We start from the raw sequence: 23,684 nt of genomic DNA on the forward strand, positions 1-23,684 counted from the left end.
CAAATACCTTGGGACTGGAGCTACAGATGCCTGCATCTGCCTCCCAGTGCTGGGATTAAAGGTGTGGGCCACCAACGCTCCGCTCTACAATATCTTTTTTAGAAAGTGTTTAGAGGCAGCCTGGGTTATATGCAGAGTTATAGTAGCCTGATAAAAAGGACAGGGTTTGGGGAAGAGCTGAGGATATAAGTTCATTGGTAGAGGCCCTAGGTTTACTCCTAACGGAAGAAAAGGAGAAGCGGAAGGGCAAAGCTGGCAGGGGTGGCGCCACATGCTTGTCATCAGAGTCCTTGGGCCTGGAGGCAGAAGGCTCAGAGGGTCACTGGTCATTCTTACCTACATAGGGACCTCGAATAGCCTGGGCAAACCATACTCAGTCTCAAAGGGGGTTGAGTGGTGGCTCACTACCATCTCTAACTCCAGTTCCTGGGATCCAATGCCCTCTTCTGGTCTCCAAAGACACTACATGTTGGTGGTGCACAGACAGACATTGAGGCAAAACACACATCCACAGCAAATGAAAATAACTTAAAAGGGAGGGGCAGGGAAGGGAGCAGTGAATTTTCCTAGGGCAATAGGGAAAGTAGGAAGGGGCGGGGAATGATGGGCAGTGATGGTGTTAGGCTGTGGGCATGAACAGGAATCTGATGGAAAGAAAGATTTCAAACAAGACCCGAGTGAGGACAGAGACCAACCACCGTGGGCATCTTCAGGGTCTGCCAGTGGGAAGTGGCTAGGCTGTACGGGGAGACGCTTTCAGCTTCCGCCAGGGAGTCAAGCTGCATTGCAGGAGGCAAAGGCAGAGCAGCGATGGCACATGAGCACTATAAAACACCCCTTCTACTAGTATGTCTTTCAGACTGTAAAAATATCTCAAGTTTCCATGAGCTGACCATGAGAACATCCCTTCCAGGATGAGTGACACAACACCAAAGGTCCCACTCACTCCCACACAGCCACGAACTCCCCCAGGAGCCAACACAGTAGAACCAACAGGAATCGGCTTGTAATTAAGAAAGTTGGAGAGGACAAATGACCAGCCCAGGGTTTCAGCCTAATTACCACAGGTGGGAAATTTTAAAATTCATATCTACAGAATGTCCAGGTGTTCTGCCCATAATCGGTTACAACAAAGACCCAACGCTCTGAAAACAGGACCTGGCCACAGAGGACTGTGTGCATTCTGTGAGACAACTGGGGGTAGCTGACACCACATGGTGGATGAGGTCAGCAGGCCTGAATGGAACGCAGCTCACAAGGCAGTAATTTTGGGGTAAAGATGTAACTAAACAGAGAGGAGGAGAAACAGAACAGGAGCTGAAGACACTATCTCTCAAGAAACATGTGCAGTGTAGTACCTAAGGATGATAAGGCCAGCTAGTGTGAAGTCTGTAACAGCTGCTAACCACTCACTGTAGAACACAGAGCATAAAGCTGGGCAGTGGTGGCGCAGGCCGTTAGTACCAGTACTGAGGAGGCAGAGGCACGGGGATCTCTGAGTTCAAGATCAGCCTGATCTACAAATCCAGGTCCAGGACTGCTAGGGCTGCACAGAGAAACCCTGCCTCGGAAAAAAAGAAAGAAAAAAAAAAAAAAAAAAAGAAAGAAAAGAACACAGAGCATAAAGCATGGCCTGGGTTGCAGTGACTGGAAAATGTAGAGTATGCATCACTGTTTAAAAAGAAAGGCAATAAAGGGAGGGCTGAGGCGTTAACAGCAGGACAAGGCCCCAGCATGAAGAACACCATGTTTTGTGTACTCTTCCATCTACATGACTTACAGACATAAATCTGTATGCCTAGGGATGGTCACAGGTCTGTGGCCAGTATTCTGATGCACTACAGGATGACACAGTAATGCCAGCATCCCCAGTAAACGATTATTTACAATGCAAGTATATTTCATACAGTCCACTGAAGTTTAAATTTCTAGGGCAAAAGAAATGTCATTAGCTTGAAAGCATTTACCTGCATGGCAAACAAGAGGCCACACTGTTGCGGTTACACATTCATTAGCTTTGTAAGCAACGCTGGACGCTTGCCAGGTGCTGCCTTAATTCCTCTGCCTGGCCTGCATGAGGACACACTCACCTCCATAGTAGAGTCCTGTAGCAGTGCACATCCGCCACTGTCCCTGATACATCCCTGCTCTGCTGGGACTGCACATCTGGACGCTGACATCTGCAATCTCTTGGGGCTCTAGCGATCTCACCATCACCATGTTCACGTGTCCAAACTGGTCTCCGCCGACATATTTAAGACAAACCCCTGGAGGCCAGGCCTCTGCCCCTGAGTTCAAGCAAAAGAAAAAAGTGTTAGGAAATCAGTCATCCGGTGCTGGAGTTTCTTGTTGGACCGAGGAAGTGGCCTCTTCATACGCATATATCCCTGAGCAACAACAATGTCTCTTACCACTCGGCAAAGGGAACTCCGAGAGTGGAGAAACAGATGACCCCAGAGCTCACCTAACAGGAAGAGAAAACCAACCCCCTGTTTGTCCTTTGGTGCCCACACCTATGCACACCCACACACAGTGTTTCTCAACCTTCCACAGAGGCTGCCTAGGACCCTCAGAAATATCATACCAGTGTCAAAATTAGTTATGAAGTAGCAATGAATTTAGTTTTATGGTTGAGGTCACCACACCATGAGTAACTGTACTCAGGGTCTCAGCGTCAGGAAGGCTGAGGGCCACTGGCTTAGAGGTCTGTTTACTATTTTTTTTATCTACTATAAATGAACAGATCTTCCTAGGACACAAGGACGGCTCATGTACTTTATGACTGTGGAAATTAGGTTCCATACATGATTAAGGCAGTAATACTCTCTTATCACACACTGTTGCTTTATTAAAAACAAAAAACAAAACAACCCCCACCACGCTGTTGTGTACCAAATTTGAGATAATAGCATCAAAAAAGTCAAAAGCCTGGTCATGACCACAAGTCTGGAGCAGCAAGGAACATGTATAAGTCAGTGCACAAGAAAAACCCCATGGAGAGCTCCCCAGTAACGCTGGTGTGTGCAGGCTGCTCCATGGAGACAGTCACAAGTTCCTTCCCACACCTAAGAAGGCAACTACAAAATGCTAAACTGTGATAAGTCAGCTCAGGGAAATACCTTCTCTGTAACCAGTCTGAAAAGAAGAGACAATGTTGCCTGCTTTAATGATCTGAAGAAGAAAATGGGATGGACACAGGACAATGTTGCAATCCCAGTTACATGGTGACACTGTCTCAGGAGGGAGAGAAGGAGCAGTTGTTCTTTTTCAACTTCCTTTGCAAAGTCTAGTTTCATTTTCTTTTCTATGAAGCACAAAACATGCAGATGAGAGTGAGTATGCTCAAGTCACTCTCATGTGACAAGCACAGCTGTCACACCCAAGAGAAGCTGTTGGCAAGTGTCAATTAGCCCTCCTTGGAAAAACTAAGAAGCTCTGAGTTGATTACAAAGAAGATTCTGTCCACTTACAGTGTGTGTGTGTGTGTGTGTGTGTGTGTGTGTGTGTGTGTGTGTGTGTGTGTGTGTGTGTGTGGAGTGTGTGTGTGTGTGTGGAGTGTGTGTATGGAGTGTGTGTGTGTGTGTGTGTGTGTGTGTGTGTGTGTGTGTGTGTGTGTGTGTGTGTGTGTGGAGTGTGTGTGTGTGTGCTGGCCCCAGGCCTGGTGCATTCAAGGCGAATTCTACCAGCCAAGCTACATGGACATCCAGTTCTACTTACATCTTTACAGAGAATACTTCTAATTTAAATACTAACCTCTGTTTTTGGTGTAAGGCTTCCAAATATTCTATAACAACAACAACAACAAAAAGTGCCAATCCTACAAGCATGCATCTACAAAGCTAAATGCCAAAGGGCTGCTTTATATGATAGTTAAACTCTCTGGGGAAGTTACTAGGACAGCTACATGCAGTTATTATGTGTCTCATTTGTGGTGCTAGAGTCTAGTACCTAAAACAAGACAATTGCTATGCATTTAACTCTCTCAAGTGAACACTTTCCTCAAAAAGCAGGCTATTCGGGTCAAGAGACCAGAAATGGCGGGTGCCTACCCTAATCTACTGCTTTGACATTCTACTTCCTGAAGACACCAGCAGGACTGGGGCAATGCTGAGGAACCAGCACATCCATGTCCTCTAATAATTCTCTCCTGCGCAGTCCCCAATGCAATGGAAAGCATTCAGGCTGTGGATATAAAGCTACACTACACCATCTTGAAAGAATGAAAAGCTTTTTGTACACAATACCTTGAAGAATAAAATCTCAAGCAATTGCTGTCCAACTTTTCAAGAGGAATTCAGATACAAGAAGTGCTGGGAGCCAACAGCACTTACCCCAACAATGAGGTCAAGGTGAAGGCAGTTTTGGTGTTCTGATCTGGTACTCCAACCATCACAGACAACCTCTCCCACTCCTGATAGACACCAGGCTTTACAGAAAGCAGAATAGCTACTCTATAACAATCAGGTTTTATTGTCTTGAGAGAGTCTCCTGTCTGTCCTTCTGCCCGCCTGCTTCTTTTCTTCCCTTTCCTCCCTCCTTCCCTCCCTCCCTTTCTCCAGCTCAGGCTGGCCTGGTCTTCCCACCTTCAGTTTCCCAAGCACTGGGATTAACACCACACCCAGCTTCCTCCCTCTCATAAATACAGCCTTGTAACAGGCTGTGGTAGCCCACATCTATAACCCAAACTAAGGAGGCTGAGGCAGGAAAATGGTGTGCTTGAAGCTAGTCTGACATACAGAGTAAGACCCCATCTCAAAAAAAAAAAAAAAAAAAAAAAAAGCCAGAGCCCAAATAACCAGCTGGGCAGGGCTTCACAGTAAGCCTTGTTTCAAAACAACAAAGGCTGGTGAGGCGGCCAAGTGAAGGAAAGTTGCCTGTCCCAAGCCTGGACACCACGGTTAATCCCCAGGACCCACACGATGGAAGGAGAGCGCTGGCTCGTGTGTGGCACTCGTGCACACCCATAATACAAAATCAATGAAATAAAAATGCATGTTTGCTGGACGCACACCTTTGATCCCAACACGCAGGAGACAGGGGCAGGAGGATCTCTGTGAGTTCCTGGTCTCAGAATGAGTTCCAGGACAGCCAGGGCCACACAGAGAAACCCTGTCTGGAAAAGAAAGACAGACAAGACAGACAGACAGACAGACACAGAACCAACAGAAAACCAGATATATGTTTGGAAAACATATTTATTCTATAATTCTGTTTGCATAATTCTGGGAAAAAATATGATGGAGAAGCTAAACTAGAGATTATTTATATTTAATGTACTTTAAAACTTTAAGGTGATCTGGCCTCGGGGTTCTAAAATTCCAGGCTGCCTAATGTCTGTGGGTGACAGTTGAGCCAGACCACCTCTGTACTGGAGAGACGCTGGCAACCTCTTCACATTCGTCTTCACTAGTGTTGTAAGCAAGTTCACTCAGGCATGTTTCAAAACATTCCTAGGAAATGCTCTGACAAATGAAGGTGTCCCTGAGAGCATCTGCACCCTCAGCACCATGAATAAATGTCAGATTAGAGTTAGGACACTGAGATCTCGGGTTCCTTTTCACCTATGTCAAGTGAGCCTTACGCCAACCACAGGACCAGGTTAAACTTCAGGGTAGCTCTCTGTGCTTAGCATCGCCCTACCAAGGACAGACGGGGAACCACAGCTTAGCCGCCAGTCGTAACACACACCTGTGCAGGAGTGGGCAGCAAAACAAGGATGAGAACAGTCTGCATCTCAGTACACTGGGAGGGTTCAAATGGAACAAAGGCGTGCACGCATCCAACAGACCCACACTCAGCAGTGCACACGCTTCCCCGCCACACTGCAGTGTGATGTGATCTTAAACTACATGATTGTAAATCATTACAAACCTGTGTCACAACACAGCTACGATCCTCATGTACTTTAGAGTTCGTCTCCCCTCAAAAGCCATTTCAAATTTCACCAGAATCTAAATGCTTATTAAATTCATGCTTCCAAAATAAAACTTTAAGATGAAAAAGAAATTAAGTAAAACAAAACAAAACAAAAAAAAAGAAAACCCAAAACCAGACTTTGGCTGATAATTTAAAGAAAAAACAAAAACCAGAAAATCTGAGTATTTTCCTGTGTCACCACAAGCCTTCAAACAATGCACTGCTGTCACAACCAGGAAGAGGGCTCACAAAACATCACCAACCCTGGCTGCTCCATTTCAAACAAAACAGGTTAGCTTAGCCAGAGTTTCCCCCATCACAATGAACTAAATTACAAAGAATTAAAAAGAAAACTGAGTCCAAAAAAGTAATTGTTTAAAGTCTGCTTAGGTCCCCTGAGTTTTATGTCACTCATAACAAATTACCATGATAGACAGGGTACTCACTCACTAGTCTTAGCTAACTAAAAACCACTCTTTACCTAGCTCTCCATAGCTCTTCATTACTGAGCACGTTAAAGCACCTTCAGGCAGGAAGCACAAACCTCCACTAGATGGGACAGAAAGACAAACTCAAAGATGTTAACAAGCAACACATACCATGACCGGCTCACTGTTAACAAACTACAGTCACCTTATGTACCAACAAGCCAAAACAATGTGCTTTACTTAGTCACCTTTTAGTGTTCGTTTTTTTGTCTGAGACTGGGTCTCACTATGGAATTCTGGATGGTCTGGATGTCATTAAGTAGCCCAGGCTGGCTTCAAATTAGCCTCTGCCCCAGAGTGCTGGGATTGCAGTTAAATGCCACTGTAACGGGATTGCAGTTAAATGCCACTGTGCTGAGTTACAATGTGCTGTATTAAAATGACTTCTGAACTAATTCCCACACTCCTTACCCCATTTGTCAGAGTGGTCTAATGCCTCATAGACGCTAGTGCAGTTTCCAAGAGTCCTGTGGCTGCACAGAAAAGAACTCTTCCCAACACCCTGCTCGAGTCAAGGAGGCACCTTCTCTGGCTGCTGGGGAGGATGAGTGTTAATGAGATCAGAAGTGACATCATGGAGAACTTCATGGGGAAACAATACTCTACCACACACAGGCCTAGTGTCTAGTAGCAAATGAGTGTTAGATTGTGTCTGGATGCAGCAGCAGACTAAGCCTTCTTCCCATCTGAGATAGTTCACTGGCGTCTGGTCATTGAGCCAGTATAAGAAATTATACACTATGTATAAGAAAAGGCTCAGTCAGGGCATCATAGCCATTCCCTTCTCATTCTATTAAAAAAACAAACAACAACCACCACCAACTAAAAAACCAATCAACGTAGAAATTCCCACTGCACACTTACCAGAATTCTGGATCCGCCATGTTTTTATAAACTGAGTATCAGGAGGTATAGACTCCCCTTCTCCTATGGTGACATCTTTTACAAAGGACATAGAGGGCACACTGATATTTGGGCTCTCAAAGTCATAGTAAGCGCCAATTGCTGCTTGCAAGTTCCTAAAGATAAAAAGACAAAAGACGTCAGTTCTGCCTAAAGGATTTTCTTTTTATTTTATTATTATTTATTTATTTGCTTTTTTTGAGACAGGGTTTCTCTGTATTGCTTTGGAACCTGTCCTAGAACTCTCTCTGTAGACCAGGCTGGTCTCGAACTCAGAGATCCACCTGCAAGCTTTCACTGATCACTGCTCAGAAACAATTAGAAAAGCAGGACCCACAAACTTATGTGTCCTTTTCCTTGATGATGCTGCAGTGTAAAAACCACTACTTCTGTGGAATTTTACTTTAACTAGGCAAAGATGTGTTACATTTGTTTATGCTGTTTTTGTAATTTATGCTGCATTTGTTTAACCATGCAAAGATATGTTGCTTTGCCTGCTTAAGGCACCTGAACTAATAAAAAGCTAGGCAGCTGAGGGATAGACGGGGCTGACAGACAGATAATAAGCAGGAGGAGGAATCTAGGCTTGAAGGGAGAGAAGAGAACAAGGGGAAAAGAACAAAGGGCGGGCGGGCCAGGGCAGCCTCCAGCCAGCTAAACATGGAGGAAGCAGGAAAGTAGGACATACAGAACAAAGAAAGGTAAAAAACCCAAAGGCAAAACGTAGATGAAAAGAAACAGGTTAAATTAAGCAATAAGAGCTAGGGGAACAAGCACAAGAACCAGCACTCATAACTAAGTCTCCATGTCATTCATGATTTGGAAGTTGGTTGGTGGCCCCAAAGAAAACCTGCTATGCATGTATAAGTGCAGGTGTGTGTACGCCATGGTGCACACATGGAGATCAGAGAACACCCCGTGGGAGTCAGCTTTCTCACTCAACCATGTGATTCCAGGGGATCAGACTCAAGTCATAAGGCTTGGTGGCATGTATCTCTACTCACTGAGCCATCTTCATGGCCTAGTTCCACTTTTTTTTTTTTTGAGACAGGGTTTCTCTGTAGCTTTGGAGCCTATCCTGGCACTCACTCTAGACCAGGTTGGCCTTGAACTCACAGAGATCCTACTGCCTCTGCCTCCCGAGTGCTGGGCTTAAAGACATGTACCACCAATGCCAGGCCCTAGAGTTCCACTTTTAAAGTACTCTATTGGCTGACTTTTTTGGAAAAGCACCCATGCATATGGTACAACATCTGCAATGTACAGTGGGAACTAAAGCATGCTACCCCTTCCCTCAGCACCTGTACATCGGGACAGCATTTCTCCAAAGCATCTAGATGCACACAGCTTTATTACCTTGACACTGGGTATTTTGTTGTTGTCTGTTTGTTTTTGCTTTTTTAGTTTTTCAAGACAGGGTTTCTCTGTATTGTTTTGGAAGCTGTCCTGGAACTCACTCTGTAGACCAGGCTGGCCTCAAACTCAGAGATCCTCCTGCCTCTGCCTCCTGAGTACTGGACACTGGGAGGCAGAGGACACCGGGTCTTGAAGATATTTCTGTCAGTGGTGAGTAGTCTGTCATAGCTGTAGTCATAAGCCAATCAACTACTAAGTGTTTCTAACCTTCAACTTTCCCACAGTTTAAACATACTTCACCTTGTATATTAGATATTATAGAATAAATTCCTTTATGTGATACTTCTGAGAGGATATTTGTATTTTTATTGTTGGATATAAACTTGCTACAATAAAAAGATAGAGAACAGTGTTCGCACTGCATGTATGACAGATAGCACCTGCTTCCCTGCTGATTGATGGTCAGTGTTTCTTCACTGTGCTGGATTTCTGCCAACTTTTTATATCTTGCTGACATTTTAAAATGTTTTTCTCTTTGCTGGGTGTGGTGGTTCAAGCCTATAAGCACCCAGGAGGATGAGATAAGAAGATTACAGTTTGAAGCCAGCCTTAGCTAAATATGCAGACTCTTTAAAAAAAAAAAAACATTCTTATTAAGTGACCAGCTGAGCAATGGTGGCACACACCATAACCTCAGCATTCGGGAAGCAGAGGCAGGTGGATCTCTGTGAGGCCAGCCTGTTCTACATAGCTAGTTCCAGGACAGCCAAGCCTACACAAAGAAACCCTGTCTTGAAAAATCCAAAATAAGTAAATAAATAAGGAGTGACTACTTTGTTTTACTTGTGTAAGAGCTACTGGGGTGGGTAGGGTGATAAAGGGCTCAGTGGTCAAGCACTCTTGCTCTTACAGAGAATTGGGGTTCAATTCCCAGCACCCACATGGCAGCTCACACCCACCCAACCCTCCTTCTGACCTCTGAGGGCACCAGGCAGGCATGTGGTGCACAGATGAACATTCAGGCCATCTTTCAATTTTAACAAGAGCGATTCGTGCGCAAGGAGGGTGTCAATCTGGACCCCTAGCACTTGAGGCAAAGCTAGCGTGGAAGGCAGAAGCAGGAGGGCCTCGGAGTTCATGGGTTAGGATGTCTAGCCATCTGGAGAACTCAAGGTGCAAGAGCTTGTCTCTAAAACCAACCTGGGGAGGCCTGGGTGTGGTGGCACACCTTTAATCCCTGTATTTGGGAGGCAGAGGAGGTTAGATCTCTAAGTTCAAGACTAGCCTGGTCTACAGAGCAATTTTCATACATTCTAGGGCTACATAATGAGACCATATCTAAAAACAAAGCAAAAGCTGGAGACCGACAGCCATCCTACCACCTGTGGCCCCCGCACAAACCAGCACGCATACACACTAACCCTCAACAAGCACTACTGGTAAGCTGGGTTAGTACACAGGCCTGTAAACCCTGTCTCAAAACAAAAAAGGGAAAGGGAGAAAGCAAAGGAATATTTGCAGTTTCTTTCCAGAGTCTTCCCCAACCGAACAACATCCCATCAGGGCTGGCTCAGTTCTCCAGTGCCAGAAACCAAAAGCCACAAGGCTGTTTAAACAAGCTATGTCCATTAGAGATCGAGGCACTTCTGAAATGATACTAAAGGGCTCTTCTGGTCTTCTGTCAGTGAGCTCCTCAGCAGTTCCCACAGCAGACAACAGGCCAACCTTAAGCTTCTCCGCATCAGCAACTCTGAGCCAAGGAGCCAGCGGGCTGCTTGTACCATTTACAAGAACGGCAGGAAACAAGCTGGACAGTCCACAACTGTGGCGTACACCGAGGAGAAGCAGACACTTTCTGGCTAGGGCCTCCATGCCTGCTGCTCCAGGTGTGTGCCACTGCCAGAAAGGCAGGCTATACTTAGAGCAAGCATCACGTGATGGTGGCAGGTCACAGTAAACAGTAAGGACTGGGGTTACACCCCCAGCTGCATGCCTGTTCTGTGTGCCTGGTGAAACTTACATGGAGCCAAACTGCACCTGTTCACCCACTGCTGCATACAAAGGCTTGGACTTTAGTCTTTCCAGCAGTTTCCTTTGTAGATGACAATGATCAAAGCCACACATATGTGGCTAAGGCTGAAGTGGCCACAGACAGCCCCAGAAGCACATGGCCATCAGCCCTGACCTTCAGGATGAAAATAAAGTGAAAGACAAGTGCACTTAGTTTTCACTTTGCTCAATTGAAACATTTTATGTGAGCTGTGTCTGGTTTTCCTAAAGGCTGATTTTCTGTCGCCCTCTTACAAGCAACCTGCAGTGTCCTCTGCTGTGGGCGGGATGAAGTGTTGCACACTGAGACAACTCTCACAGCAGTTGTGTCCTATCTCATCCTGAGTGTGCCATCAGGTCAGGCCGCCCTGGCCTGGACAAGGAACACCAAGGGCAAGTCAGCCACGCTTCTTGCTAGGCAGACACTCCCTTCATCAAACCCCTCCCATGCACCCCAATTCAGTCCACAGCCAGAGCAAGGAAAACTGCTCAACCTTACCTGCTTGGGACAGGTAACTCGGCCAGGAAAAGACTAAGAACACTCTTAAAGTTCAAACTTACAATCAAAGGAGTGAACTGAATGCTGATCAGAGGTTGGAGGGAGGTGACAGAGCAAATCATTTTCCAGAGACAAGGCAGAAGGTTGACTGAGGCCACCAGGCATGGCTGCATACCTCCTCAGGGTTCCAGTCACTTAGATCGGTGCCCTGGGCAGAGCCGGAGCAAGACCAATCAAAGAGTTCCAGTTCAGTGACAGCATGTGCACTCCAAACAGTGCATTCTGCGGCTGGCCATGGGAAAGGAAGAACACTGGCTCTGACTGAGCCCCAACTGCAGAGTTCTCAGTGTTTCCAGGCAGCAACAGTGTTCAGTACGGTAAAAACACCATAGGACCAGTGGAAAGTGGGGAGGGTCCAACACTGCATAGACCCAAAGTGCCTGAGAACTAACCTGAGCCACAGTATGAGACCCTGATCCCAAAACAGCAAAGAGAGTATGGAGGGGTCTGGAAAGATGGCTCACTGGTTAAGGTGTTTGCTGCCAGGGCTGACAACCTGAGTTCCATCACCAGAACCAACAGGGGGGAGGGGCTCGACGGAACCTGACCCCTGAACAAACCTTCCTTGGCTCCCACATGCAGTTGTGGCTACCATGTATTCACACGCATACACGCGCAGGAAAGGCATAAGAGAAAAATGTAAAAAGACACTTTTATTGGGCTGAGGAAACAGTTCAGGGGTAGAGTGCTCAAGATGCATGCAGCCCTAGATTTAACCCTAGTACTGCAAAAACAAACATGAAACCACTAAGCATAAAGCAGAGTCATTCAATTACATAACTCACGGCTCCACAGTCAGAGCCGGCAGTGTCACCGGCTGTGCAGCTCCTGCCACTGTGCTCTACCCTTTACCCCAGTCTGCCCTCTGCCCTCAGACCCACATGCCAAAGCACACTGTACGGAAATTACAGCTACTCATCAGCAACCTTCAAACACAAACCACCCTGGACTATCTAGCCACGCCCTGTGTTCACTTTAGCTTCAAGAGACAGATGGCAGGAAGATGGAGAAGCGGAGCCACAGCCAACAACGCCTGTGGCTCTGGAAGCAGGATCCCCAGAAGGGAAACCCTCCACTCTAGCTCAGTCAGACCAGGTTCAGGCTGCTGACCTACATAACTATCAGAAAGATAAATTCGCACATGGAAGCTACATTGCTGTACTAATTTACTGCAGTGCAAAAAGCTAACACAAGGTATGTGGTGTGTGCTCCCCTCAAAAGAAAACACTAGTACTACAAAGGCAAACTGAGTACTATTGACATGAGGCTGCTCTCTGCTGAGTCACTTCCGTCTCGGACCACGGCTTCCAAGAACTCACATTTCCATCAAAAGTGAATGCTTAGGGTAACTTCTTGTTTTGGTCCCTGGATTTGATTTCCTGAAATGATTTACAATTGCTGTGTCTATGGTGATTACTGTTTCTGGAAATGCTGGGACACTGCGCCATGGGAGACATGAAAATGCCCCAGGAGGACAACACAGAGCATACAGTTCAAACAGCGCTTCTCACAGTTCTGGTTTTCATGAAATTCAGACAGTTTAAAATAGAGTTATATGCTGGGCAGTGGTGGCACACACCTTTAATCCCAGCACTCGGGAGGCAGAGGCAGGTGGATCTCTGAGTTCGAGGCCAGCCTGATCTACAGAGTGAGTTCCAGGGCAGCCAGAGTTATACAGAGAAACAAAAAGTTATGTTATGATAACATAAATCTGCAATTAAGCTGCTAAAGAGCTGTTTTCTAAATAAAAACAAAGAACTTTTGTGCTTGGTATTTTTTAAATATCTTAACACACACTGGATCCCATAATAGATCCTAGTGCTGAGAAAGTAGGAAACACGACACAGGGAGACCCATGAACCTAGCTGAGGAAGTTTGCCCATCAAGCAGCACGGCCGTTGAATCTAACCTGACCTGTAAACTAACAAGTGTTTTTCATTTGACACATATAACTTGCCAAAGGAGAACCGCCCCAAAGTTTAGGGTTGGGGAAGGGTTTTATTTTTTGTCTTTTCAGAAGAATAAAGGTATCCAGCTAAGGAATCCAGAGACCACTGGACAAATGAGACATCTGAAGAAAAACGACAAATCATCTAGAAAAATTGCCCCCAAAAAAGAGTAAATTGGTCTATTGGTATATCACGTTTACAAGAGGATAAAATTTCGCAAATCTTCCCAAATGTTTCATTTTTCTCTATAGACATATAATGTGAATGGCTTTGGAGTTGGAGTATGGCTCTCTCCTTCTCTAAACCCAAGCATGATGGTTGAAGTTTTTTTTCGAGACAGGGTTTTGGAGGCTGTTCTGGAACTCACTCTGTAGAATACTTTTTTTTTTTTTTAGGAAAAAAAGGGAGGCTGACAGAACACTTAAGTGTATCTGATAATACTGAAAAGAAATTACATACCTGGAAGAAACTAGGATAATTTAATTAGAAAAAAAAAACAAAAAACAAAAAAAAAATCCAACAAAAACACCTAGAAGACCAAGCAAATCAAAGATCAGGAAAATCACTATCTCCAGGACAGCAAAAGATTATGCAAAAAAGCCAGTGCTGGCTGGGCAGTGGTGGTACACTCGGGAGGCGGAGGCAGAGGCAGGCGAATCTCTGTGAGTTCAAGACCAGCCTGGTCTACAGAGTGAGTTCCAGGACAGCCTCTAAAGCCACATAGAAACCCTGTCTCAAAAAACAAAAAAACAAAACACACACACACACACACACACACACACACACACACACACACACACACACACACACAAAAGCCAGTGCTGGTGGTAGTGGCTCACACCTGTAATCTCAGCAGCAGAGGAGATGGAGCAGGAGGACTAACACAGATTTAAGGCCAACACAGAGTCACATGGTCAGCCCCTTCTTGGAACTGGAGAGGGGTGCATGGTTGCACAAGAGAGGATCTGGGGACACAGAACTCACCAGGCCCTAGAAGAACAGCAACCCCAACACACATTAATGGCTGAGAATCAAAAAGCAGTTAAATGGCTGTTAACACACACTCCAAGTCAGGGTACCCAGACATACAAGCCTGTCATCACAGCACTAGAGGCAAGATAAAAGCCAGCCTAAACTTCACAGTGAGACCCAGTCTCAAAACAAACAAGCAAACAGTTCTCAAGGATGGCTTTTTCAGGGTTCTCTTTGGGAACAGAAGGGAACTGGTGGTTTTCCCACATCATCCAGGACAATCTGGAATGTCTCAATTAGTATTAGCTAGAACCCCTCCCAGTTGTGCCTGCATAATCATCTCTTAGGTGATTTTATATCTCGTCAAGTGAACAGTATCAACCATCTCACTGCCTAACCACTAAAAGTTACATCATATTGACTTGTCAGGTTCCTAAATAATACCAGCTACTATAAAAGCCTTATCTGGGGATGTAGCTCTGTTAAAGAGTGCTTGCCTAGCATGCACAAAACCCTGGGTTCTATCCCTCACATTACATAAAGCCCATTATGCTGGTGCACACATGTAATCCCAGGCGGGGTTGGGGGTGTATTCAGAAGCCCCAAGTTATTCTTGGTTACAGAGCTAGCTCAAGGCCAGCCTGGGGTATTGGGTATTTGTTTATATACCTCACAGGTGGGGATGGATATAGGGTTTAAGCATGAAAGGAAAAGCACAAAGTCAAAAAAAAAAAAAAAAAGAAAGACTAGATTTATTTCCCAGCACTAAACCAAAAGAGGGCAAGATATCATTAAAGAAAAATCCATACAGAGGGCTACAAACGCAAAAGAAAAGTTAAAAGACAAACTCAACAGAGGGAAAAACTTCTAATGCTGACAATTTTTTAATATCAATTTCATGGGAATTGAACCCAGGGCCTTGTGCATGTTGAGACTATTCTAATAATGAATTACAAATCCAGTGCTAACAGAGTATTCCAGAATTATCTTGATGAGGACTGTGAAAGTGCCCAACAAGAAATGCTAAGTGTCAGTTCCTTAGGCCAACTGGCCTGAGCTGATCACACACAGTACGAACCTATGGGATGCCACACCATGCCCTAAAACACTATTATCCCTAGTAAAGTGGATAAATTAAGGGGAGAGAATGTAGCTCAGTGGTACAGCATTTAACTTGCATGGCCCTGGCGAAGCTCCCTAAAATGCTAGAAACTGATTTAAGGGACTTGCAGAAACTAAAGTACATTTCTGTCACCCAGCTATATCACCAAACCTACATATTTCATCAAGGAGGGGTGAAAAAAGACAAGTTCGGAGAGAAGTTGAACACTGGATACAGCTGCAACTACCTCACACAAGTCACAGAAAACACAAACAACCAATGGAAACAGGAACAGGTACAGTCTCTGGATCAAGCAGTCCAGACACTAGTAACTCCAGCCCCAGCCAGGGCTGTTGAGGCCTTGTGGCCTCTACTAACACCCTGGGATACATCCATACACATAAAAAAAAAATACATCTTTTTTTAAAATAAAAGAACACATGGTGCACAGACATACAAACAGACAAAACACCCACATACATTAAACCTATTAACATTGAAAAAACAAATAACAAAACAAAAAATTTCTGGGGCAAAAGAAAAAAAAAGCAAACTTCTAATGATTTTTGAAATGCAGGTAGGTGATCAGTACACTGATAGGGTTCATTTTGTATTTTTTATGGGTGTGTAAGAAAGTCAACTACATCTGACAGAACACACTGGAGATCGTAGAGGACAAGAGGATCAGGAGTCCCAAACTACTGTGAGTTCAAGCCAGCCCCAGGCTACAAAAGACTGACTCAAAAGGGGTGGGGTGGGGGCAGAATGAAAAAGGGAAGAAAACCAATAGCCACCTTACCTGACAAAGCACTGACTACACCAGCAACCAAGGAATGCAAACGCAATCAACAACTTTACCTGACAGACGAACACACCTGGCAAAGGTGACTGGTTTACGCTTCACAGAGAGCAGGCTCTCACTACCTCAGTACAACTGCAACACCCTTCAAGGAGACAACCTGGAACGTTCCCCAGAACCAGATACGGTGGCGCATCGATAATCCCAGGGCTGTAAATTAGGCAGGGTGATCAGTAGTTCAAGGCCAGTCTTGGATACATGAAACCTTGGCCACCCCTACAAATAGGAGCTTGATGCTGCTGTACAGATTTGCAACCCCAGCAACTATAGGCAGATGACTGCCAATTCCAGACCAGCCTCTACACAGGAAATCTGCATAGTGTCCACATAGTTCTAGACCAGCCAGGAATACATAGAGAGGTTCTCAAAGCAAGTGTCCATGGGAGAGGGGTGCCTATCTTTTCTATCCTGAACAAATGAGAGAGATTAGACAAGTCAGCAGAGATTTTATAATAGTTAGAAACTAAAAAATTCTGCCAGGTTGTGGTGGTGTACACCTTTAATTCCAGCACTCAGAAGCAGGATCTCTGAGTTTAAGGCCAGTCTGATCTACAGAGTGAGTTCCAGGACAGCCAGGGATACACAGTGAAACCCTGTCTCAAAAAAAAAAAACAAAAATCAATTTATCTTCTGTGTGTTTGAGTGTTTGGCCTGCATGTGTATACATCTATGCAACATGTGTATGTCTGGTGCTCTAGGAGGCCAAAAGTGGGCACTGGATCCCCTGAGACTGGAGTTACAGATGGCTGTGAGCTACTGTGGGTCTTGGGAACTGAACCCAGGTTCTCCACAATATACAAGTTAGTGCTTTTAACCACTGAGTCATCTCCAACCTCCCTAGGTGCCTCGCTTACAGCAGACGCTAACCTCGGCTTCTGACTGTGTCCATGGGCTAGAAGGGAGCGTGGATGAGGCTTCCTAATGATGGGAGCACTGTGTCACCTTCCGGAAGCACCTAAACACCTGCAGGCTCGGGTTTCCATCTAGAAGGGGAGCAGCCCTGAACCAGCCCAGACACTGAGGATTGGATTTCATTACTGGCCTTTTCTGAAATGAATTGTTTATGTAGCCATTTACAGAATTTATTAGGTTTTTGTTGTTGTTTTGTTTTTAAGACAGGGTTTCTCTGTGTAGCCCTGACTGTCCTGGAACTCACTTTGTAGATCAGGCTGGTCTCGAACCTGGAGAACTGACAGCCTTTACCTCTCAAGTGCTGGGATAAAAGGCGTGCACCATCACCACCTGGCAGATATTTTTTAAAACTTAAGTCTGTACATATTCAGTACAGACACAACAGAGGTTGATGCTTTGATCTGTGTTAGATGTGAGTTAATGAAGTTATAAGGCACATGGGACAACCATCCCCCAAATAGTTGAAAGTGTAATAAACACAATTTTAAGACTCAGTGGCGGGGCACGCCTTTAATCCCAGCCCTCAGGAGACAGAGGCGGGTGGATCTCTGTGAGTTCGAGGCCAGCCTGGTGAGTTCCAGGATGGCCAGAGCCGTTAAACAGAGAAACCCTGTCTCAACAAAACAAAACAGTCTTGCTGAAGATGTGGAGCAACGAGGACAGACTCTCATTCATCACTTGTAGAAATGTAAAATCCGCCACTGAAAAGACTGTTAGAACCTACCAATCCCGCTGGGAGCTTTCCACACTGACCTGAAACAGGCGCTCAAACATAGTTACACACTCCAAACAGCACTATTCACAGCAGGCAGGAGCAGGAGCACCTGCGACACTCCAGCAGGTAAAGAGTGGAACCAAGCACTGACGTGACATGGCTGCCCTGAAAAGAGCATGCTAGGTCAAAGCAGGGCTGGACACGGGCTGGGATACAGCTCAGACACTTGGTGCTCACTCAGCATGCATGAAGCTAGGAAGGGAAGGGAAAGGAAGAGAGAAGACAGGACAAGCAGAGATGGGAGAAAGGAAGAAAGAAGCCAGACACAAAAGGTCAAATATTTTATCGTTCTATTTATAGACGAGTTCCATCTGAGGTATCAGAACTGAGGGCAGTTGCCAGCGATGGTGGTGGGGGCCTGGACGGGAGGGAGTGGGGCAATTGCGAAAAGACTGCAGCTGCCTCTGGGGTAACTGCTGTAAAGCACCCTGAGCACACTGGGGGTGACTTCACCAGGCCTGCTGGCTCACACTTGTGACCTCAGCAAGGTTTGAGGTACAGAGAGGCAGGAGGGGACAGGCCAGCTGGGGTCACACAGAAAGCTCCAGGCCAGAAAGGGTCACACAGCAGGATCACCTCAAAACAAAACAGTTAATTTTATGACAGTGATTTTCCACATTCTTAACATCACCACCTTACCAATATTCTATACCAAAAACAATCAACTCCACACTTGTCACCCAAGACCTCATCATCCCTATCCACACAAATCTTTGCACACCCTGCACTGCGCTTAGACTCTACTGGTAACTGAAGTGTAGACACAGGGATCTCCCTGGGTATCACACGACAGTCTCCTGCTTTCCTTTTGCACTGATGCTTGGTGACTGGAGCTGGTGAGATATCTCAGTGGTCACAGAGCTCACTTCTCTTTCAGAGAACCCAAGTTCAGTTCCCGGCACCCACACTGGGTGCCTCACTACCTACCACTCTAGATCCAGGGGTCCAACGCCTCTGCCTCCATGGGCACCTGCACTCACAGGTACATAAGACAAAACGGATACACAAACATGCACATAATTTAAAATAATAAAAATACTTTAAAAATATTCCATGGTGGTTAGCTTTTGTTGCTGCATACAATATGAACTTTGGGTTGGTGGTGGATGGGAGGTGTAAAGAAACCACCTGTGATTGGAAATATAAACCCTCTGGTAACAGCACAGTGTAAACATTTTCAGCAAGATAGCAGCTGGGTGGTGGTATCCAACGCCTTTAATCACAGCATTCAGGAGGCAGAGGCAGGAGGATCTCTGAGTTGGAAGTCAGCCTGGTCTACAGAGTGAACTCCAAGACAGCCAGAGCTACACAGAGAAACCCTGTCTCAAAAAACCAAAAAACAAAACAAAAACCCTAAAATAAACATACTCTATTTATAAGCTATAAGGTTCTATTATACCAAGAGTCCCACATTTTTTAAATTATTTTATTTATTTGTTATGTATACAATCTTCTGCCTGCATGCCAGCAGAGGACATCAGAGCTCATTCAAGGTGGTTGTGAGCCACCATGTGGTTGCAGGGAATTGAACTCAGGACCTTTGGAAGAATAGTCAGTGCTCTTAACCACTGAGCCATCTCTCTAGCCCGAGTCCCACATTTTAAGTGCTACTTGAAAATAAATGTAAAAGAAAACTTAGAGCAACAACTCCCAATCTTCTCAGGTTCATTTCTGACAATAGTGTTTAGCAAACTTTTCTTCTCTTGATGCTGGGAATTGAACTCAGGGTCTCACACATGCTAAACACACACCCAGTGAGTGCCTGCTTCACCACAGCACGCAGGCTCTTTGTGGCTGTTTTTGGGAGGGGAGAGTTGAAGTAGGTCTCAAACAGCCGGCCAAGACCTTGATCTGAATCCCATCATCAGGGATTTCAGGGATACCCCACCAAGACTGACAGCCTGACTCACATATTTTTAAAGATGACTACTGAAGGGCTGGAGAGATGGCCAGGGGTTGAGAGCACTGCCTGCTCTTCCAGAGGTCCTGAGTTCAATTCCAGCAAAACACATGGTGGCTCCCATCCATCTATAGTGGAATCTGATGCCATTTTCTAGCATAAACGTGTTCATGCAGATAGATATATAAAATAAACTTAAAAATGGCCAAATCACATATCAGTCCAGGGACAACTCCTAAGTTAAGATCATCTCAAATAAACTGCTGCCAGGCATGGTGGTGCGCACCTTTGAGCCTAGCACTTGGGAGGCAGAGGCAGGTAGATCTCTGTGAGGCAGAGGCCAGACTGGTCTACAGAGTTCCAAGACAGACAGACAGGGCTACATAGAGAATCGTATCACACACACACACACACACAGAGGTATTTATACTAAAACATCACCTGAACACATAAGCAAAAGAATGTGTTAGAGAATGGGAGTTATAGGCTATTTAACACCAGATTGTACGTTCAAAACTAGTTAAGGGCCAGGCATTAGTGGCGCACACTTTTAATCCCAGCACTCTTGAGACAGAGGCAGGTGGATCTCTCTGAGTTCAAGGTCAGCCTGGTCTACAGAGCGAGTTCCAGGACAGCCTCCAAAGCAATACAGAGAAACCCTGTTTCAAAAAAAACAAGAACCCCCCCCCAAAAAAACCCCAACTATCTAATATGGTAAATTTCATTGAGAGAAAGAGAGAGAGAGAATACAGGACAAGGATTCACTTAGCCCTGACTGACATAAACCTTGGTGGTGAGCATCCTTCCTCGTTCTTCCACGTGATAGATGATAGACAACTGATCACCTACAAATTCTTTTATTTCTTTTTAAGATTTATTTATTATGTATACAACATTCTGCCTCCATGTATTCCTGCAGGCCAGAAGAGGGCACCAGATCTCGTTATGGGTTGTGAGCCACCATATGGTTGCTGGGAACTGAACTCAAGACCTCTGGAAGAGCAGTCAGTGCTCTTAATGTCTGAGCCATCTCTCCAGCCCTCTTATTTATTTACTTTTTGAGACAGGGTCTCAGTATGTAGCCCTGGCTGTCCTGGAACTCCCTATGTAATCCAGGCTGCACAGAAATCTGCCTGCCTCTGCCTCTTTCAGATTGGAATTAAGTGTATCATCACAGCTAGTCTCCTACAGATTCTTTATTCAGTGCCCACCAGCATGTCTGAAAAAAGGTGCACCAATAGAAAATTGTAACTAATGCACAAAACATTCCATTTAGTTTGGTGCTGGGGTTGAGCCCAGAGTATCACGGATGATCTGCAGCTGCTCTAACCCTGAGCGTGGCACCCCCAGCTTCAGTGAGCTTGCTCACCTCACGTAGCAAAAGTCACTACTGATGTTAGTGAAGAGGAAGTTCTACCGATCCCAGCACCATTTCTGGCAGCTAAAATAAGGACTAGAAAAACGCTCTGTAAAAACAGTAATTAAAAAAAAAATCTTCAGCCGGGCGTTGGTGGCCCACGCCTTTAATCCCAGCACTTGGGAGGCAGAGGCAGGCGGATCTCTGTGAGTTCGAGGCCAGTCTGGTCTACAGAGCTAGTTCCAGGACAGCCTCCAAAACAATACAAAGAAACCCTGTCTCGAAAAACCAAAAAAAAAAAAAAAAAATCTTCAAAAGAGAGCTCAGAGTGGTGGTATACACCAACTACAACACTGGGAGGCAGAGGCAAGGAGAATCTCTGAGTTCCAGACCAACAGGTCTACAAAGTGAGACCCTGTCTCAAAACAAGAAACCAAACCATTTCTTGGACAGGAAGGACACACACCTGAATCCCAGCATCTGGAATACGGAAGCAGGGAGATCAGGGGCTCTAATCCAACCTAGACTATGTAAGCCCCTATTCAAACAAAGAAAAGAAGGAAGTAGATGATAAATACACACGACCAAAAAGTCCCATTGGTCAGCTTTTCTGGGAACAACAACAATACAAACACTTTTGAGCAGGGTGGTGGTGGTGCACGCCTTTAATCCCAGCAATCGGGAGGCAGAGGCAGGTGGATTTCTGTGAGTTCAGAGACCAGCCTGGTCTACAAGAGCAAGTTCCAGGACAGCCTCCAAAACAATACAGAAAAACCCTGTCTCGAAAAACCAATAAATAAATAAATAAATACTTTTGAAAGCAACAGTATAATCTCAGTTTGGATTTCATCTTAGAAGATTTGGGACCTTCACTTTAAAACAATGGTTTGTAAGCTATTAAGTGTGCTGCAACTTTACTGGTTAGGGGTTCACGGTCTCAGCACTGCTGCGTGCCACCTTCTGTCTGTATCTCACGTCTTACACACCTATGTCATTTTGAAGACTTGAATGACACATTATTTCTCACCTTCCATCTGTTCATTAATGTTAAAGAATGTTGTGCATTATTTATCTAATAAAGTCTTTGATTTTGTTGTTGTTATTGTTGTTGTTGATTTTGGCTTTTTTGAGACAGGGTTTCTCTGGGTAGCCCTGGTGTCCCAGAACTGGCTCTGTAGACCAGCCTGGCCTTGAACTCAGCAGTCGGCCTACCTCGGCCTCCAAGTGCTGGGATTACCGTATGCACAACTACCCCTGGTTCTGAGTACATATCTTAAATGCAGTTTAGTGGTGTGGTCTTTGGCTTTGTTTTGTTAGTGGTGTTTTAAGAACTTGGATTTTTTTTTTTAGTTAAGAAAAAAAAGGGGGGGGGTTGTGGCTCACGTCTTTATTCCCAGCATTTGGGAAGCAGAAGCAGTCAGACCTCTTGCAGATTTGAGGCTAGTCTGATCCACACAGGGGATCCCAGGACAGCCAGACCACATAACAGAGACAAAACAGAAACCCCGCCACCTTTATTCATCATTACTTTGTGTGAATATTGCATGCAGGTGTATGGAGGTCACAGGTCAACTTTTTGGAGTCAGATTTTTTGGCCCCCCACCCCAGTTCTGTGTTAACTTAAGCTGTCCTGGAACTCACTCTGTAGGACCAGGCTGACCTCAAACTCAAAGAGATCCCCCCCAACCCCTCCGTGCTGGGATTAAAGGCGCATTATCACCTGGCTAGGGAAGCAGGTTCTTGGGTTACTTTTTCTTAGCCACGGTGCCTCATGCGTTCCTCACTTTTCACAAACCCGGCAACAACCTTAGATGGTACAGACCCCTCAAGCGTATAAGACTAAGTTGGTCTTTCAGTCAGAATAACTGTAGTACTAAACTGTAGTAATAAACTAAAATTAAATAATAAACACTGGCAGCACTAAAAACGTAGCTGGGCCTGACAGCTCACATCTATAATCCCAGCAGCACTCAAGAGACTAAGGATCCAGGCATGTCTGAGGCTAGCCTGAAATGCAGTGGAGGCTCTGTGTCAAACAAACCAAACACCAGTGAGTGAACTAGAAACTTACACTGTCAACAACACGCCAGGCTTCCTAGTTAAACAAGAGGAAAAGGCGCTAGGACATGGGACGCGGGCTGGCAGGAGAACTCTCAGAGGACAGAGCTCTCAGAAACTACACTAGGGCAATACCCACTCTAGTCAATAGCCTGTCATTCTACTTCATCACGCGCTCCCCTGTGTGGCCTGGAACTTCCTACGTAGACCAGACTGGCTTCAACTCAGATACCTGCCTGCTTCTGTCTCCAGAGTTCAGCGACTTAAGGTCAGCTGGTGGGTGCTCAGAAAGTTAACTATGATCCTGGGGTACAATCAGAGGAGCTGGAGAGAGAGCTTGGCAGCTAAATACACACACACACACACACACACACACACACACACACACACACACGGCTCTTGCCTGAGTCGAGTTCCTAGTACCCCTGACTACTAGCAGCTCACAGCTCCCCTGACTGCAGCCCAAGTGAATCTGATGCCTCTGGCCTCCAGAAGAACCTGCACACACAAGCACATACTAACACGTAAT

General features: G+C 45.4%; 1 protein-coding gene across 7 annotated transcripts in view; it reads right to left on the minus strand.

The window, feature by feature from the left end:
- Positions 1-23,684, minus strand: part of Ilrun (inflammation and lipid regulator with UBA-like and NBR1-like domains) — a 59,224-nt gene that overhangs the window by 34,003 nt on the left and 1,537 nt on the right. For all 7 annotated transcript variants that reach the window (XM_005084883.4, XM_005084882.4, XM_040732394.1 and 4 more), the window contains exons 2-3: positions 7,269-7,423; positions 2,091-2,288 (exon numbers count right to left, since the gene is read on the minus strand). In XM_005084883.4, the coding sequence (XP_005084940.1) occupies positions 2,091-2,288; positions 7,269-7,423 (353 nt within the window). The remainder of the gene's footprint in view (positions 1-2,090; positions 2,289-7,268; positions 7,424-23,684) is intronic.

The sequence above is a fragment of the Mesocricetus auratus genome, unplaced genomic scaffold (genome assembly GCF_017639785.1).
Source record: "Mesocricetus auratus isolate SY011 unplaced genomic scaffold, BCM_Maur_2.0 Super-Scaffold_100027, whole genome shotgun sequence".
NCBI lineage: Eukaryota > Metazoa > Chordata > Mammalia > Rodentia > Cricetidae > Mesocricetus > Mesocricetus auratus.